At 36.8% G+C, this 18367-nt stretch overlaps 1 protein-coding gene across 1 annotated transcript; it reads right to left on the bottom strand.

Moving 5' to 3' along the window:
• Positions 1-4032: 4032 nt before the first annotated feature.
• Positions 4033-17244, bottom strand: LOC108268090 (uncharacterized). Its single transcript, XM_017472787.3, has 7 exons — positions 17094-17244; positions 12568-14578; positions 12255-12418; positions 11953-12173; positions 10037-10166; positions 6018-6118; positions 4033-5933 (listed from the first exon to the last, which is right to left on the bottom strand). Exons 2-7 carry the CDS (start codon positions 14561-14563, stop codon positions 5795-5797), a joined length of 2751 nt encoding a protein of 916 aa, XP_017328276.1. The 5' UTR covers positions 14564-14578; positions 17094-17244; the 3' UTR covers positions 4033-5794.
• Positions 17245-18367: the final 1123 nt, after the last annotated feature.

Here is an 18367-nt window from a genome sequence, read left to right as displayed (position 1 = left end):
TACCAACGTTATACATTTGTGAAAGTAAAACAGTCAGAGAATGAATGTACCCCCATTATTCATCAATGGAAATAGGCAGCATGTGAAAAGAAATATGTAGCAAATTATTCATCATTGTACAACATGAATACCACATGGCAAAATAACACACTGCTCCACTTAGTGAAAAGGACTGAATGTATTTTGGCACTCTTTAAAAAGATAGCTCTGAATGCTTGTTGAACCTGTTAGCACAGTCGATCACACAACAACTTTTTCCCATTTTATATGTGTTTTTTTTTCACACTGTACACTAATGCTGCTCAGCCTTTTTCCCACTCAGTGGGCGTGATTGCCTACCGTGACATCATGTGCATATACTATATATGAAAAGGGGGCATTTGTAATTTCTACAGTTCCATCTTTGCTTAGTTTTTTATTATATAGGGTCAGTGGTGACTCAGCGGTTAAGGCTCAGGTTTACTGATCAGAAGGTCGGGGGTTCAGGCCCCAGCACTGCCAAGCTACCTCTGTTGGGACTCTCTCTGCTCCAGGTGTGCTGTATCCTGGCTGATCCTGTGCTCCGACCCCAACCTCTGTTGTATATAAAATATACATGAAATAAAACACGAGGGAGACCTAGTATGAGTAGTATGTAATTTTATTGAAAATTCACTGGGCTGACGTTCACCTAAGACACAACACACACACAGATAAGCAAGGCGCAAACCATACATGTATTTGAGGCGCAAACCATACATGTGCCGCAGGCCTCAGAGCACAGGTGGACGGTCAACTAAGAGACACACACACACACAGAGGCCTATGCCGCCACGCACACACATACAGAAGGAAAACAGAACATTATAAGAATAATAAAAGGAGTATTAGGATATTATAAGGATAATATAAGGATTATAAGGATATTATAATGATATTGTGAAGTATGGAGTACAGAAAAGGGGGTAAAATACTTGCAAGCAGTATAACCAGATATAAAACAGAAATGTAGAGCAAATATGAAAAGAAAAAAGCATTATAAAACAGAAATACAGAAAATTGTGAAAGAAACTTACTCATAATGCACTTGAAGGTGTGGAGGATTCTTTTCTCACGAGAAAAAGTCAGGAGTAACACAGACGAAGGCCTTCATTTTTAAGAGAGAACCAAGATGGGCCGTTTATAAGGGTAGTTGAGCCAAGTTGCACCTGTGAGATAACCGTCGATGGGAACGGCTAGGGCCGCGAGATAACCGTCGATGGGAATGGCTAGGGCCGCGAGATAACCGTCGATGGGAACGGCTAGGGCCGCGAGATAACCGTCGATGGGAACAGCGGACCCCGTGAGACCAAGGTCTCTCCGAAATGTTGAGTCTCATACCTATTGGTATTATGGAAAGGCTCTTTCGAAAACCTAATGGTATTCGAGGAAGGCTCTTTCCAAAACATAATGGTATTGTGGGAAGGCTCTTTCTAAAACATATTGATGTCTGGGTCATCCTGACCCTAAGAAAACTGTATAAATAGAAGAGCTTCAGCTCTGTTTTTTTTAAATCACATTTTGGGACGTCTCAAACTGTGTGGATCTCGTGTGGTGGAACGGAACGAATAAACCTGGACCCTTGCTTCTTCTCACTCACGGCTGGTGTCTTATTTTTCTTTCTCCAATTGAATATGTGAGTATCTGTTTCTATGTTAAGTGTCTTCAGGTAATAGGCAAAATTTGGACCTACACCTCCTAAGAAGGTGGGATATGCGAAGAAAAGAATTTCACTGTGCTGTAATGTATATGTGACCAATAAAGGCTTCTTCTTCTTCTTCTAAAAAAAATAATAATAATTCTGTACTTAATCAAAACCCAAAGAGGGTATGAACTGTTTATTTCACATATAATTCTATCCATGTTTGCAAATTGTCACTGTAGAAATTACAAATGCTGGTGATTACTGAGATTAGTGTTAGGTGTAGCATAGCATTAGAGTGTTGCATCAATAATTATGTCAATAGAAGGTCCTCACAAGGATTTTTATTTGATTTTAGATAGTATTTTGGATTTTTAAGCCTATAATTCAAGCAGCAAACACAGTAAATTGACCTTTTTTAAAAATAAAAAAATTATATATATATATATATATATATATATATATATATATATATATATATATATATATATATATATCCAGGATAGATGTAATAATAAATGTAAAGTATGGATTATAGGCTTCATGCTGGTCTCGTGCACTATGTAGACTTGTCAAGGACTTGACGGACTCCTGGACATATACTGTACAGTATCTGCAGAGTCCCATCATGTGCTTCAGACCATCCACTAGAGGGAGAACTAAACATGAGAGATGATACCAGAAGCAGTGAGAGCAAGGAAAATGTCACTGTACTGCTGTTAATGTGCACTGAGCCACTGCTGCAAGATACTTTTCCGATGTCCAATGACATTCACATTCAGCTGTTTAAATAAGGAATGTGGTATATCCAACACTCTTTCCCTTATAATAGATGTTGATAACAGAGAATTTATTATAAGTATTAAAAGGGCAGTTCACAGGAAAAGAAAAATCTAATGCAAGACACTGAATCTGCTGAAACACTTGGTTCCTCTATGGAAGACCCTAGTTTGGTAGTGAACATAAACAAACAGCATCATAAAGACCAAGTCAGAGAGGCAACCAGGGGACCAAGGATAACGCGCAACATGATGCTACCACCACCATGCATTACTTGTATCCTTCACCCGCACCGGACTGCCTGTCACAAATTGTTCATACCCTCCGCCCCCCCACTTGCTGCAACCTCCACCCAATCTTTTTTTCCTCCCTGGCTACCAGCATCCTATGAACCCTTCCACAACTGACTCATTTTCTCGCTACCTCTTGAATCAGCCACCAACACTAGTTCATCCTTTGACTTCCTCTGCCCTTTATCTTCCAAACCTAGGAAGTCTTTGCACCCTGCTCCTTGGCTGTCAGATACGTTAAGCAGCAATCAGAGCAAGGAACCAGTGTGACGAGCCAAATTAGTTACAAGTTACATTTTGGTCTCTGTTATAGCCATATTCCTTATTTTTTATGCAAAATTGAAATTTAGAGTTTTTGGTATGACAATGAGCAATTATGATCTATTATTTAGCATTATATTACGTTTCGCTGCATTTAACAGTGTTTGCTCTGAGGTCATAGGTCACGTGTATTAGGGAAAAGGTATATGTGACGTAGGTTAAGGAAATGGGGAGCTGGGAAACACACCTTTTTTGACCATGCTCTTGCACGCCAATTCAGAACAAGCAGTTTTTCGTTAAGTTTAATGTCAAGCTTTAATTATCAACAACTTTTCATTCATCTTTTTGTTTCTGTAAAGACAAAAAAATAATTTCATATCAACGGTATGTGAGGAGTGTGCGTTAATCCAGCCAGGATTCCACGTTTCTCCGGCATGGAACAAATGGTCTACACAGTCTCATTAGACCAGAGAACATTTTTTCATTAGTTTGCTGAGTCTCCAACATAACTTTTGCAAATCCTAAATGATGGTCATTAATTTCTGGTGAATGGCCTCTTCTAGGTCATGGTTGGCCAATACTGTTTCCAATAAGTTACAATGAATTTAAGTTCTAGGTTGTAATTTATGCAAACTGTTGTAAAGGCTGACATTTGTATCTTTAATTGTGGGGACAGCAAAAGCTTTCTTTATTATTCCGTATCCTTATTCTGACTGAAAACTGAGACTTAAATACTCAGTTATTATTATATATTTAAGCCTTCATAAAATCATCCCTAAACAGGCATTAAAACATCAAAACATTTGACATTAACATCTAATATTGTCTTTACCTCTCATTGGTGGTGGACCTTAAGTTTCATTTGTCATACATCACAGTGAAAAGTCTGGAAAAAAAAATATTTAAATACTTAAATACTAATAATAAATACAGATACCAACTGGAAATATAAATAAAGGCAGTAGTTCAATTCGCCTTGGGTTAAAATTCAGATTTTTCAAAAAATTAAAAAAGCAATAGAAAAGTTTGAAACAGGAAATCTTGAATAAAAGACTTTCAGGTAGCCAATGCATTTAATGATTTTGAATTTTACAACAAAACTTTTCAATTCAAATAAAATGATACTAAACTTTACCAAATAGACATTTTACAAAACATGTGTCACAATTAATGTCACCCCTAGGAATATTTGTAAACAAATTCTAATTGAGGTAAATTCCCATATTTTACCATTTATTTTTCAGTTAGATCTTTAGGAAATAATCATCCATGACTTTCTGTTTCACAATGGTATAAATATGACACAGGATAAATCTATTCATGCTTTCCCCCCTTCTTTAAAAAAAACAAAACAAACAAACAAAAAGAAACATGCCCTGTTTGAGTTGCTCTGTTAATGACCTCTTGGAGAGGGTAAGGGATCTAACCAACACAACTTTAGACTTCAGCAACTGAACTTGCCCAGAAATCATTGCGATGTCACCCAAGTTCATTTCTAGCTCTGAGTGAATAAAAAAGTGAATTCACAACATGACTTTGTACGGAAAAAAACCCACTCTTCACTGAGTACAAACGTATTCTTATTTTAAAATCTTCTCCTTGTTTGGCAAGAGCTCACTTATGTGTCACGGGTGTTAAGCACTTCAGAGTTTGTGAGGGCATGTTAAAAGGAGCATTGAAAAGATCATTAGTGTTCTATCAACATGGGAAAGATCAGAGATTACAGAATGTTTGATGAATAGTCACTTTTCTCTAAGGCTTAAGGTTAGAAAACTGCATCGGTTGATAGGATGATAGGTTGATAGGACCTTGGGCTCACCAAGTCTCAAAAACTATAATTAAACATCACCACCGTACCAACTACTGATTTGTGATGTGTGTGTGTGTATGTATATATTTTTTATTATTATTATTATTTTTTACATTTGACACCATTTGGCTGGACTGTTTAAAACAGCAGCTCATGGATCTACTGAAACAGCAACAACTACACGGCAAAGTAAAAGCGGTAACAGTAAGGAGTGCTTTAAAATCAAATTCTGTGAATGTCATATAGCCAAAGTCTGGTTGTAAAATCTGGATAGAGAAATCCATCTCCAGATCATTTCTATATCCAGAGGATTTTGCATACACTCTTGGCAATGAGTGCATCCCCATACCGTTTTCACTGGAAGCCCATCAGAGGTTAAAAGAAGGTCATTTAAAAGAGTGTGCTATGGTGCCAGCTGATTAAACAGGGTGCAATCACAGTTACAGGGTATATAAAACCATACTTTATATTCTCATAGGACAGTATCATGACTGTAGATTCCAATAAATGAATGAACAATGCATTAATGTGATCAAACATTCACAAACATTGGGATTGGGATAAGAGCAATAATCTGCTATACTCTCCGTCAACCCGTGTGCAGTTGTAGCTGTTCAGACTTGACATATATGACACACACAAATATTACACACATTTCCCTGAGAAACCTACACTGTAAAAATGAGGCTTTAGGGACATTTGTTTGGAATGCCTTCTTCTATGAACGATTATATAAACAATTTAACTTTTAAAAAGTGGAGGCCTAATTGGGCATTTTAAAAGCAGTCATGTCCCCAGTGTAAATTATACCATGATGATATAGTGCTTATTTAGAACAGATCTGAGTGCACTTTATGCACTGACACATTTTTCACTCCAGAGGAAACATCATACCTCGTCATTTTAAACATGGAATATTCTCTCATAAAGCTGGTGTCACATAAACTCATTACAAGTTTGAATTTTTAGAACATGCTATCCAGTTATGTCCTGTTAAATCACTGGTATTGAGCGAAGCCATTTTCTCAGACTTGGTTTGGTGTTCCATCCTCTCTTTTTGGCAAACTTGAAAACATTTCCAAAAAGATCAGGAAATAACGTCATCAAATTTAACGTCTCTGCATCTTCAGCGCTATTCAGACAGAACAAAATTAATTAGCTTTAACACAGTACAAACAGAATCATATCAATAATGTATATTTTCTATACGACTCACTAATGCTCATGCAGATTCCGTATGAAGCGCAGCAGGCCGAGTGTGTTCTCCGGGTAGGCCTTTTTCTTACCATCCACTTTTTGAACAAGCTCAGAGGGCAGCTGTGGAGAAAACCAAGTACTTTATGATGCACAAACAAGTATTCTGTAGTAGTCTCATGAATCACATTTGCATGATATAATCCCTCATAATAAACAGTATAAACATGTTTGTATATCTTTGAGCAGAAATAGTTTAGAACATCCGATTACAGTTTTTTCCAAGTACTATCGTAATTCGATAACTACCAAATTCACTGTTCCAACATTTGCACAAACACATATCTGCACATTATTTCACACATTTCCTGACTAAAATGCAGCTATTAAAATAAATAAACTAGGGCTGTCATGATACCAAAAACATATCTTATGATACTACACCAGCAGAAGTATCACGATCCCAAGTAGTATCACGATACCACGCAATATTGTGTTCATTTATAATTCAAATCTACAAAATGAACCAAATTTACAGAAATACACAGATATTAATGCAAACAGACAAACCAAATTTTCTCCTCAATAAGTTATTAATGAGAACGAATAACTGGCTATTTGGAAATAGCCTCAAGAACAAGAACTCAAGAACAATCATACAATTGGCAAGCAACTAATTCAATGTGCCACATATTTCATCTATTGTTCCCTAGAGCTGTGATTCAATGATTCACTCATCCTGCAGAGTAGCAAGAATGAATACATTATACACAGGAAAATAACTGAATTTGGAAATTAACTCAGTAAAATTGTGAACGTTCACTCACTTATAATCGAACACGGATTATTTTACAAGGTTCGTACAGATGCTTCATAATGAAATTCCAGGAATTTCAAGGACTTTTCAAGCACTATTTTGTTTTGTTTTCAAGGACTATACAAGCCATGTCATTCAAACATTGTTTATTTCTTCTTTAAAAAAAAATATATATATATATATATATATATATATATATATATATATATATATATATATATATATATATATATATATATATATATATATACATACATACAGTGAGGGAAAAAAGTATTTGATCCCCTGCTGATTTTGTACGTTTGCCCACTGACAAAGAAATGATCAGTCTATAATTTTAATGGTAGATTTATTTGAACAGTGAGAGACAGAATAACAACAATAAAATCCAGAAAAACGCATGTCAAAAATGTTATAAATTGATTTGCATTTTAATGAGGGAAATAAGTATTTGACCCCTCTGCAAAACATGACTTAGTACTTGGTGGCAAAACCCTTGTTGGCAATCACAGAGGTCAGACGTTTCTTGTAGATGGCCACCAGGTTTGCACACATCTCAGGAGGGATTTTGTCCCACTCCTCTTTGCAGATCTTCTCCAAGTCATTAAGGTTTCGAGGCTGACGTTTGGCAACTCGAACCTTCAGCTCCCTCCACAGATTTTCTATGGGATTTAGGTCTGGAGACTGGTTAGGCCACTCCAGGACCTTAATGTGCTTCTTCTTGAGCCACTCCTTTGTTGCCTTGGCCGTCCACGACCCATTTTCAATGCCCTGTCTGAGGGAAGGAGGTTTTCACCCAAGATTTGACGGTACATGGCCCCGTCCATCGTCCCTTTGATGCGATGAAGTTGTCCTGCCCCCTTAGCAGAAAAACACCCCCAAAGCATAATGTTTCCACCTCCATGTTTGACGGTGGGGATGGTGTTCTTGGGGTCATAGGCAGCATTCCTCCTCCTCCAAACACGGCGACTTGAGTTGATGCCAAAGAGCTCCATTTTAGTCTCATCTGACCACAACACTTTCACCCAGTTGTCCTCTGAATCATTCAGATGTTCATTGGCAAACTTCAGCGGGCATGTATATGTGCTTTCTTGAGCAGGGGGATCTTGCGGGCGCTGCAGGATTTCAGTCCTTCACTGCGTAGAGTGTTACCAATTGTTTTCTTGGTGACTATGGTCCCAGCTGCGTTGAGATCATTGACAAGATCCTCCCGTGTAGTTCTGGGCTGATTCCTCACTGTTCTCATGATCAATGCAACTCCACGAGGTGAGATCTTGCATGGAGCCCCAGGCCGAGGGAGATTGACAGTTCTTTTGTGCTTCTTCCATTTGTGAATAATCGCACCAACTGTTGTCACCTTCTCACCAAGCTGCTTGGCAATGGTCTTGTAGCCCATTCCAGACTTGTGTAGGTCTACAATCTTGTCCCTGACATCCTTGGAGAGCTCTTTGGTCTTGGCCATGGTGGAGAGTTTGGAATCTGATTGATTGATTGCTTCTGTGGACAGATGTCTTTTATACAGGTAACAAGCTGAGATTGATAGGAGATAGGAGCACACTCCCTTTAAGAGTGTGCTCCTAATCTCAGCTCGTTACCTGTATAAAAGACACCTGGGAGCCATAAATCTTTCTGATTGAGAGGGGGTCAAATACTTATTTCCCTCATTAAAATGCAAATCAATTTATAACATTTTTGACATGCGTTTTTCTGGATTTTATTGTTGTTATTCTGTCTCTCACTGTTCAAATAAATCTACCATTAAAATTATAGACTGATCATTTCTTTGTCAGTGGGCAAATGTACAAAATCAGCAGGGGATCAAATACTTTTTTCCCTCACTGTATATAATAAAACACAACCAATTTTTATATGTTGCCTTTTTCAGCCATGCTGGACTAAATAAGCATTTCCCAGGCATTGCTACTTCTTCACCATAATGTCAATATACTCCAGGTGAGTGACAGGAGCACTGTTGCCAATAACTTTCAATGGAAAGTTGCTAAATGTCACTAGATGATGTCACGCACTAATTTGCATATTCATTAAGTCATCGTGTCGTATTTGCATTCTGTCTAGTGTCCTAATCTGTGCTCACGTACTGTATTTTAATACAACGAAATCACAATGAAGCTGTTTTCTGTTTCGTTTGTCAGACAACGGAACAAGTATGAAATAGTAACTGAAATGTGGCCCATTGAGACTACATGTTAACTAGCAGTCACTTCCAAGCCATTTCCAAGCTGCTGCTCTGCACTGACCAAATCCTGATTTTGTAACCACAACATCCTCTGACAAAATCACCATACACCATGTAAGTTAAAGACAAAGTTAAAGGCTCTGCTGTGAATTTGGCTATATTTACATGTGAAATTTAGAAAGTTAGATGTGAATTAATCTGCTGCCCCTCACTGAACAGAGTAGCCACAGAAAGAGATGTATGTGCGCAGGGAAAGCAGGACCTTGCTCTCACATGGCAGTACTGGCCACTCTCTTCTATGGAAAGTAGCTAAAGTTTGCCCAAAAGTCGCTAGATTTGTCACTATGTGCTTTTCTGAGGGAAAAAAACCGCAGCGGGGAGTCATATTTTGAGTGAAATTATTATTTTCAATATAATACGAATACAAACACTTTCAAGTAAATAAGTGATTTCGTATTTATTAACTTTTTATAATTCAAGCGGTAGATAGAAAATAGCTATTTTCGAGGTCTTCCAGTACTTAAATTTAAAAAAAGCCAAACTCAAGCACTTCAAGCACCTTGTACGAACCCTGATTTTATTATTTACGCACAGCCGTTAGCGTAACATTAGCTCGCTTAGTAGCAAGCAGGAAATTTAGATTAAATGAAGTGTCACTAACCTTTGTATTCTGAGAAAGTAGTGAGATGTGTCGTTTTAGCAGAAACAGCATTAACTGGTGCACATACAGCATTACTTATGCTACTACCTTTAAAACATTTTTAAGCATTAGTATTGCAATATTATCGTGGTACCGGTATAACGGGCAACCCTACAATAAACACATCTTAAATGAAACACAGTGGCACATCTGTATTGTCAACTGTAACATGGTTGAGAGACTTAAACTTTAGTATCAGTATTAGTTGATTAGTCAATTATCAGCAGGTTCTGCCCAACTTAATTATCGGTACCTGTAAAATCTGTCAGTTGACCTCTAATCAGTATTAAATATCAATATTAAAGAGTGAACTCTGGTTGCACTCACTTTTGTTTTCCAGTCTGAGAAGCTTTTCCCTGCTGCAACATCCTCTAAGGCAGAAAGGAGGTCTGGGTCAGCGTTGCGGCAGTTCTCTACATCCCTTTCATTCCCCAGCCTTTTTAAGTACTCCACTTTCCTGAAAATATTATATAATGTTTGAAAAGCAACACACCATGCAAATTTCAGTATGCAGTGTATTTGAAGAAAAATTTTTTTTACAATTACAATTGCTTGCAAAAAAATTATATACTACCAAATTCAGTTTTTCAAAATTCTTCACACACCTTTTTGTACAAACATTTACAATAGCACATTTTGTAGCACATTCATTTTCTGACAAAAATGCACAACTATCAAAATGCAATAAATGAACCTCATAAGAAACTACTTTAGTACTTAAGTAACTACATAAGAAACTACTTTAGTAAACTACTTAAGGAACTACTTTAGTAAACTACTTAAGAAACTACTTAAGAAACTACTTTAGTATTTTAGTAAACTACTTAAGAAACTACTTTAGTAAACTACTTAAGAAACTACTTTAGTAAACTACTTAAGAAACTACTTTAGTAAACTACTTAAGAAACTACTTTACTATTTTAGTAAACTATTTAAGAAACTACTTTAGTAAACTACTTTAGTACTTTAGTAAACTACTTAAGAAACTACTTTACTATTTTAGTAAACTACTTAAGAAACTACTTTGGTAAACTACTTAAGAAACTACTTTAGTATTTTAGTAAACTACTTAAGAAACTACTTTAGTATTTTAGTAAACTACTTAAGAAACTACTTTAGTATTTTAGTAAACTACTTAAGAAACTACTTTAGTATTTTAGTAAACTACTTAAGAAACTACTTTAGTATTTTAGTAAACTACTTAAGAAACTACTTTAGTATTTTAGTAAACTACTTAAGAAACTACTTTAGTATTTTAGTAAACTACTTAAGAAACTACTTTAGTACTTTAGTAAACTACTTAAGAAACTACTTAAGAAACTACTTTAGTATTTTAGTAAACTACTTAAGAAACTACTTTGGTAAACTACTTAAGAAACTACTTTAGTATTTTAGTAAACTACTTAAGAAACTACTTTAGTACTTTAGTAAACTACTTAAGAAACTACTTAAGAAACTACTTTAGTATTTTAGTAAACTACTTAAGAAACTACTTAAGAAACTACTTTAGTATTTTAGTAAACTACTTAAGAAACTACTTTGGTAAACTACTTAAGAAACTACTTTAGTATTTTAGTAAACTACTTAAGAAACTACTTTAGTAAACTACTTAAGAAACTACTTTACTATTTTAGTAAACTACTTAAGAAACTACTTTAGTATTTTAGTAAACTACTTAAGAAACTACTTTAGTATTTTAGTAAACTACTTAAGAAACTACTTTGGTAAACTACTTAAGAAACTACTTTAGTACTTTAGTAAACTACTTAAGAAACTACTTAAGAAACTACTTTAGTATTTTAGTAAACTACTTAAGAAACTACTTTAGTATTTTAGTAAACTACTTAAGAAACTACTTTGGTAAACTACTTAAGAAACTACTTTAGTATTTTAGTAAACTACTTAAGAAACTACTTTAGTAAACTACGTAAGAAACTACTTTAGTAGTTTCTGGTGTCAAAACACCAGGGCTGGTTTCCTTCTAACCGCTTTCACTCATTTATCATTTTGAGGGGTTTTTCAATACAACTCATATTTGGCTTTGAACTTGAATGTAATCGGTTTTTAAACAAAGTATGAAAACATTTGCAAGTTGGGCTTTAGAGATTCACAGTTTTGTGGTGATCTGCCCAATTTTTGCAAATTAGGCTCAAGGAATGCAATAAATTAATTCTTTCATCTACAGTACATACTATCCTGATAAGCCAAACAATTTATTTGGTGATTTCTTATTTACGTCTTACCATACATCTGTCCAAAAGAATGGGTGGCAAAGAGTTTCCTCTACATTAGGTCTGTCCTTTGGCTCATGACTGATCATCTGCTCCACTAGGTCCTTTGCCATTTCATCCTCCAGGTGTTCTAAAGAGTACTTCCCATCAAGAATATTAGCCTCACATCGGACACCTTTGCCAAACGGATGATGTCCACAGGAGAGGATGTAATACGCTAACATTCCCGCAACCTAAAAGAGTTATAAAAGTAAAAATTAAAACCAAAAACTTTTTCTTACCATCTATTATGGAGTCTGCTTAATATCCAAAACCTGAATGTCAGAACTCCTCTTGTATCCACTGTTACTGTCCTCTTCAACAGTTTCGCTGGCTTTCCAGCATTTTGTTCCAGCAGCATTGGTGCGGCAAGTCGTCTCCCCCAATTTCAGTCTTCGACTTATGCCAAAATCAGCTAATCTTGCCTTTCCCATTATATCTGTTTAATAATAACAATAACAATAACAATAACAATAATAATAATAATAATAATAAAATTGTATGAGTAGAAGGGAAACTGCCACTGATAAATATATTTTGATTGTGTCAATAATTACAAACAGTACTGAGAATGAATATGATTCCTACCAATCAGAACATTTTGAGGTTTGATGTCTCGATGAAGCACTTTGGTATCTTGGCTGTGAAGAACGTTTAGGCTGCAGAGCACTTCTTTTACAATTTTCTTCAGGACCTGTAGCTGCTGAGAGCTGTCTTCTGGCAAATGGTTTTGGATGTATTCCTCCAGTGTGTATTCACAAAGTTGAAGGGCAAGATATCCAAATTTGTCATCCTCTGCAAAGTCCACATATCGCACAATACAAGGATTGTCAAGCGCAGGAAGCCGTAGAAATTCCTCTTCATTTTTGAGGTCTTGATAATTGGACTTAAGCATTCGTTTGACAGCTACCTCAGTGCCATCATCTCTCAAGCCAAGAAAAACACGTGTTCCATCACTTCCTTTAGCTATCTCAAACTCAGCGCTATCGCTAATTGTGAGATTCCCCAGGCGATAAACCTTACTTGCTTCAATTCTAGCAAGTTTCTCTAGCTTGGGCTTCCAGCGTTGGCTGATTGAAAGCCATTTTCTTGGCAGTGGTAAATCCTCCGTGTGTGCAAACGGATGCACTGTGGAATCAGACTCCTGAACTGAAGTCTTTGCAGTATCTGAGTTAAGTTTTGATTCTTGTACAGCATCTTCGTTGGAGCTTGTCTCTTGCTGATTGTCTTTATTCTTCTTTTTCTTCTTCTTTTTCTTCTTCTTTGATGTCACGCTGTCTGCTGCATCACCTATGCTATCTACAGTCCTTGAGCTTTGGGGAAATCGGAGATCTGTGTCCAGCTGTCGCAGTTTCTCTTTAATTGCATCATCTGTGTCAATATCTACAGCAAAAAGAACCCTATCAGGCACTGAGGTTAATCCACATGAATGAATGTGCTCTGGGACAAACTCATATAGAGCAGCAAACAAACTGTAAGTATGAATGCGGACATCGGTTGAGATGGTAGGACCGGTGAGAGGCACAAGTGCACTGCATAACTCTTCAAGAATAACAGAGTTAAAACCTTTAGTAGTAGATTTCTGCTTTGAGGACTTGTCCATAGTTACACAAAGAATACTCAGTATTGGGGGGTTGAACAAATTTCCCTCCACTGTACTAGTTGGCAGTAAACATTTGATCAGAATGGGTACGATTGCATTAAATATTTCAGGGGCTATTTCTCTCATCATGCAAATTACAGCATGTAAGCTGTTCAGTGCCCGTATCCTATGTTCATGAGGAATTCTAGGAAAGCGCTCGATAAATCCATTGATGTAGATGTCTGTTTTCTTGGAGTCTTTCAACCACTTTATGCTACTTTGTCGATATTGTTCTGCTAATCTGCCCACAACATTAAAATATATTTCAAAAAGTGTCAGATGGGTAAAGGGATGTTCCTCAAGAAAATGTTCCCGCCAGACGTTAAAAACTTCTTCCTGAGTTTTTTTGGGAACCGCAGTACTAAAATTGAAAAACATTCTGCACTTTCCTACAACTTCATTTCCTGATGGTAATTTATTAATAAGACTCTCTACTTTTTTATCAAAATCCGCATTTACCCCATAATTTCTTTCAGGGACAGCACCAGCTTCTATAAGTGCGTTGAGCATGTCCAGTCTGTCATTACTGGCAGCAAACTGTAATGGTGTAAATGGTTGTTGTTGATGACCATCTGGATTAGCTTTTGCAGCTATTAATCTTCTCACAATATTCAGTGGAACTCCTGGTGTTTTTGCAGCATAGTGCAGACATGTTAGGCAATTTGTGGATAGTATGTTGGGATCTGCCTTTTCACCCAGTAGAAAGTTACAAATCTCTTCATTCCCACATATAGCTGCTGCTGTCAGCAGGGTAACATCATCATTCCAGCTTGCAGAAGAGTACAGTCCATTAATATTGTTTCCTTTTATTAGTTTCTTCAATCTCTTCGGCTTGTTATCAATAATGCATTGTATTAATGCATTTGTTTTCCTTGGCTCAACTTGAACAGGAATTTGTAAAGGAATTTGAACAGGAAGAGAAAATTGTATTTGGAATGCCATTGATTCTCAATTGTTCTGTTGAGATAAATTGTGGTGGCATGGGTTATCACTTCAGCTTTATCACTTTACATCCATACATTTTACTTTCAAGAAGAACATGCATGCTACTGTAAAAGACTCCCCCATTAATAGATCATTCATAGTTAACAACCTGACATCATACCACAAAATTGAAAGATTGTGACTTATTTACTTACAAAAAGTGCAATTATGTATTGACATTGCAAAACCACCAGGTTTTGATTTTTATTTTATTTGGTTTAACTACCATGGCCATCTTTGTGTAGCCCCTACAATCTTAAGACTGAGACTCAAACCCTTTCCATTATAAATTGACCCTAAAAGTGGAACTGTGAGCGATCTTGAGCATTATATTTGGACTTAAGTTCGAAGGAAGGAACAACAATGTACCAAATGTGTACATATGTCCATGCACCTTGCAATGTGCTCTAGAGATCAATTTTTGTTCTGAGGAGCTAGGCCCATCGTGAGCCGAGATATTGAGGTTTACATAAGCAGCTGTATAACCAAAGTTTGTTGTGCGCCATGACACAAAGATGGCCGTTGTAGATGGCTTGATAAGTGAAAATAAAAATCCATTATATTTTTATTGTAGATAGCATCTTGAGGATTTCAGAAATATATCATATGTCAGAGTATTTCGTTTTATTAATTGCAAGAAAAATCTTAGAAAAGTCAATATGACAATAATCTAATATATCAATAATCCAATATATCTGAATTCACACAGTATTTGCTATTGTCAAATAATCTGATTGCTGACATACATGAAAAAAGTCTCAATTTAATTCATGTGAATATAAGAAGGTGTTGTCAGCTACACACAAGAAGTGGATCCCAAATATGTTGAGGTAGAAAAAGTAGCATACGCTTTGGCTAATCTTTTGACTACTATAAAGCACATACATATTGTTCAGGTGTTTTCCAGCTGAGCAACTAAGTGTTTAAAGCTAGTTTGACTGTGTTCCTTATCTATTTATAACATATTTTAAAGTGTGGCAGCTTCCTGAGCTGTACAAACCAAAGTTACTTATAGAGTATGCACTCACCTAGCACTTTATTAGGAACACCTGTTCACCTACTCATTCATGCAATTATCTAATCAGCCAATCATGTGGCAGAAGTGCATAACATCATGCAGATATGGGTCAACAGCTGCGGGTAATGTTCACAACAACCATCAGAATGGGAAAAAATATGATCTCAGTGATTTTGACTGTGGCATGATGGTGCCTGATGGGTGAGTTTGAAAGTTCTATAACTGCTGATCTCCTGGGATTTTTATACACAACTGTCTCTAAAGTTTACTCAGAAAGGTTCAATAAAGAAAAAACATCCAGTGAGCAGCAGTTCTGCAGATGGAAATGCCTTGTTGATGAGAAAGGTCAACAGAGAATGGTCTGATTGGTTTGAGCTGAAAGAAAGGTCACAGAAACTCAGATAACTACTCTGTGCAATTGTGCTGAGCAGAAAAGCATCTCAGAATGCACAACACGTCGAACCGGGTTCAGGTTCCACTTCGGTCAGCCAAGAACAGAGCAACACAAAGCAAAAGTCATCTCAAACTGGTTTCATGAACATGACGATGAGTGTTCTTCACTGGCCTTCCCAGTCATGAATCTGGATCAGTAGAACAAATTTGGGATGTGCTGGAACGGGAGATTCGCAGCATGAAAGTGCAACTGAAAAATCTGCAGAAATTGCATGATGCGATCATGTCAACATGGACTAAAATCTCAAAGGAATATTTCCAACATCTTGTGGAATCCATGCCACGAAGAATTGAGGCTTGTTTTGCGAGTCAAGGGAGGCCCTACCCAGTATTAGTATAGTGTTCCTAAAAAAAGTGCTCGGTGAGTAAATATCCTCCCTGCTGGAAAGAAACCCCAATAGAAACCCTCATGGAATTTGTAACGGTTAATGAGATTCGTATTGGTTTTATTTGAAACTATAATATAATCCCTGTGGGTCTTTACTGGTAATTTGTTACCTTCTATTAGTGGGACATTATGTCTAGTAAATACCATTATGGACCAATAATGGTAATGGTTTTAATGTTTAGCTAATGGTTTGTAATGGTATTTGTAGTGGAAACCATTAGAGTTTCTGTGATGGTTTCTATTTTTTTCAGCAGTCACTGACCTGCGTTAAGGAAGCTCGAGAAATACGATAAATCTAACAATGGTAATAATAAAAAATTGGAGTAAGAATGCCTTAGTAGAAATGTGTGTGTGTGTTTATAGCCGCCCCTTGCTATTACTCACTTTCGTTTTTCAAACTGCTCTCAGTTTCCGACTGTTTTCAGAGAAAATTGGTTCCTTACTTGTGTAGTAATTTAAACAGTGTTTGCAGAGAGTTAAGATTAATCAAATGGTCGGTTTTATATAAATAAACATGCGAGAACAGCAGTGTGGCCGCCCTCTGTGACTTAATCTAAACATTACTCATTCTTAAATCGACCATAAAAACAGTCACAATTATAAAAATGACTTATAATATCCATACTTACTTATTTTCGGCGTGTCATTGGGTTGAGTGATTGTGAAGCAGAGTATCGTTGAGGACTACAGACTTCTGAATTTCCTTCTTTCTCTTTAGAGGTATAGAAAGCAGAGGACTGGGAGGAGTTCTTCTATCTGCAGTAGATTCGCGCCCAGGGCAGAGCAAACCGGAAGCGGGAAGAAATGTGTGCTGGAGGGTTAGGGTTAAACCGAACACTGCATTATTCAGCTCAACAGAAAAAGTTGTAATCTCTTTGTAAAATTCCCTTAAGCGCATCTACCTGTAGCAGTGGTTTACACACAGTCGCCTCTAAAAGTATTGGAACGGGAATTCCAACTCTATTGTTTTGGCTAGACAGTGAAGACGTTTGGGTTTGAGTACAAAAGATGAATATTAGACGATAGCTCAGAATTTCAGCTTTCATTTCCTGCTATTTAGAGCTAGATGTGTTAAACAAGTTAGAACATGGTACCTTACCGTGGTACCCATTTTTCGAATGATCAAAAATACTGGAACATGAGACTGACAGGTGTTGCTTGTTGCCTAGGTGTGACCTGTTAGATAAAATAAAAAAAAATAATAGCTCTGAATGTCCGCTATTGGTTTGAGACCTGGGTTTCACCTATGAAGACTGCATTTGTTGTTAAAAAGGATCGAACAAAATGAAGACCAGAGAGCTGTCTATGGGTGAAAAGCAAGTTATTTTGAAGCTGAGAAAAGAGGGAAATTCAATCAAGAGGCATTGCACAAGCGTTGGGCATAGCCAACAGAACAATTTGAAATGCCCTGAAAAAGAATGTACACTAGCGGTTTGTAACAACCAGACATCGAACAGGTCGGCCAAGGAAAACAACAGCAGTGCCAGAAACATTGAGAGTTGTGAAGATAAACCACAAAACAACAGTCAGTGACCTCACCAACATCCTCCACAGGGCAGGGGTGAAGGTATCACAATCCACTGTTCGAAGATGACATCGAGAGCAGAAATATAGAGGCCATATCACAAGATGTAAAGCATTCATCAGCAGTAAGAATCAGAAAGCCAGATTGGAATTTGCAAAGAAATACAGAGATGAGCCTCAAATGTTCTGGAACCAAGATTAACCTCTACCAAAGTGATGGAAAGGCCAAAGTCTGGAGAAAGAAATAACCTGCTCATGAACCAAAATATACAAGCTCATCTGTGAAACATGGTGGAGGTAGTGTCATGGCTTGTGCTTGCATGGCTATTTCTGGAACAGGCTCACTAATCTTTATTAATGATGTAACTCATGATGGTAG

Source organism: Ictalurus punctatus, chromosome 7, assembly GCF_001660625.3.
Source record: "Ictalurus punctatus breed USDA103 chromosome 7, Coco_2.0, whole genome shotgun sequence".
In the NCBI taxonomy this organism is placed as follows: domain Eukaryota; kingdom Metazoa; phylum Chordata; class Actinopteri; order Siluriformes; family Ictaluridae; genus Ictalurus; species Ictalurus punctatus.
This window is presented reverse-complemented; position numbering and strand designations above follow the sequence as displayed.

Excerpts from the sequence above, each read along its gene's own strand:
- LOC108268090 (XM_017472787.3), bottom strand. The coding sequence starts at position 14,563 with ATGGCATTCCAAATACAATTTTCTCTTCCTGTTCAAATTCCTTTACAA. Across the intron at positions 12,419-12,567 it reads ACCTCAAAATGTTCTGATTG|ATATAATGGGAAAGGCAAGA; the intron begins GTAGGAATCATA and ends ATTATTAAACAG. Across the intron at positions 5,934-6,017 it reads CGGAATCTGCATGAGCATTA|CGCTGAAGATGCAGAGACGT; the intron begins GTGAGTCGTATA and ends CTGTCTGAATAG.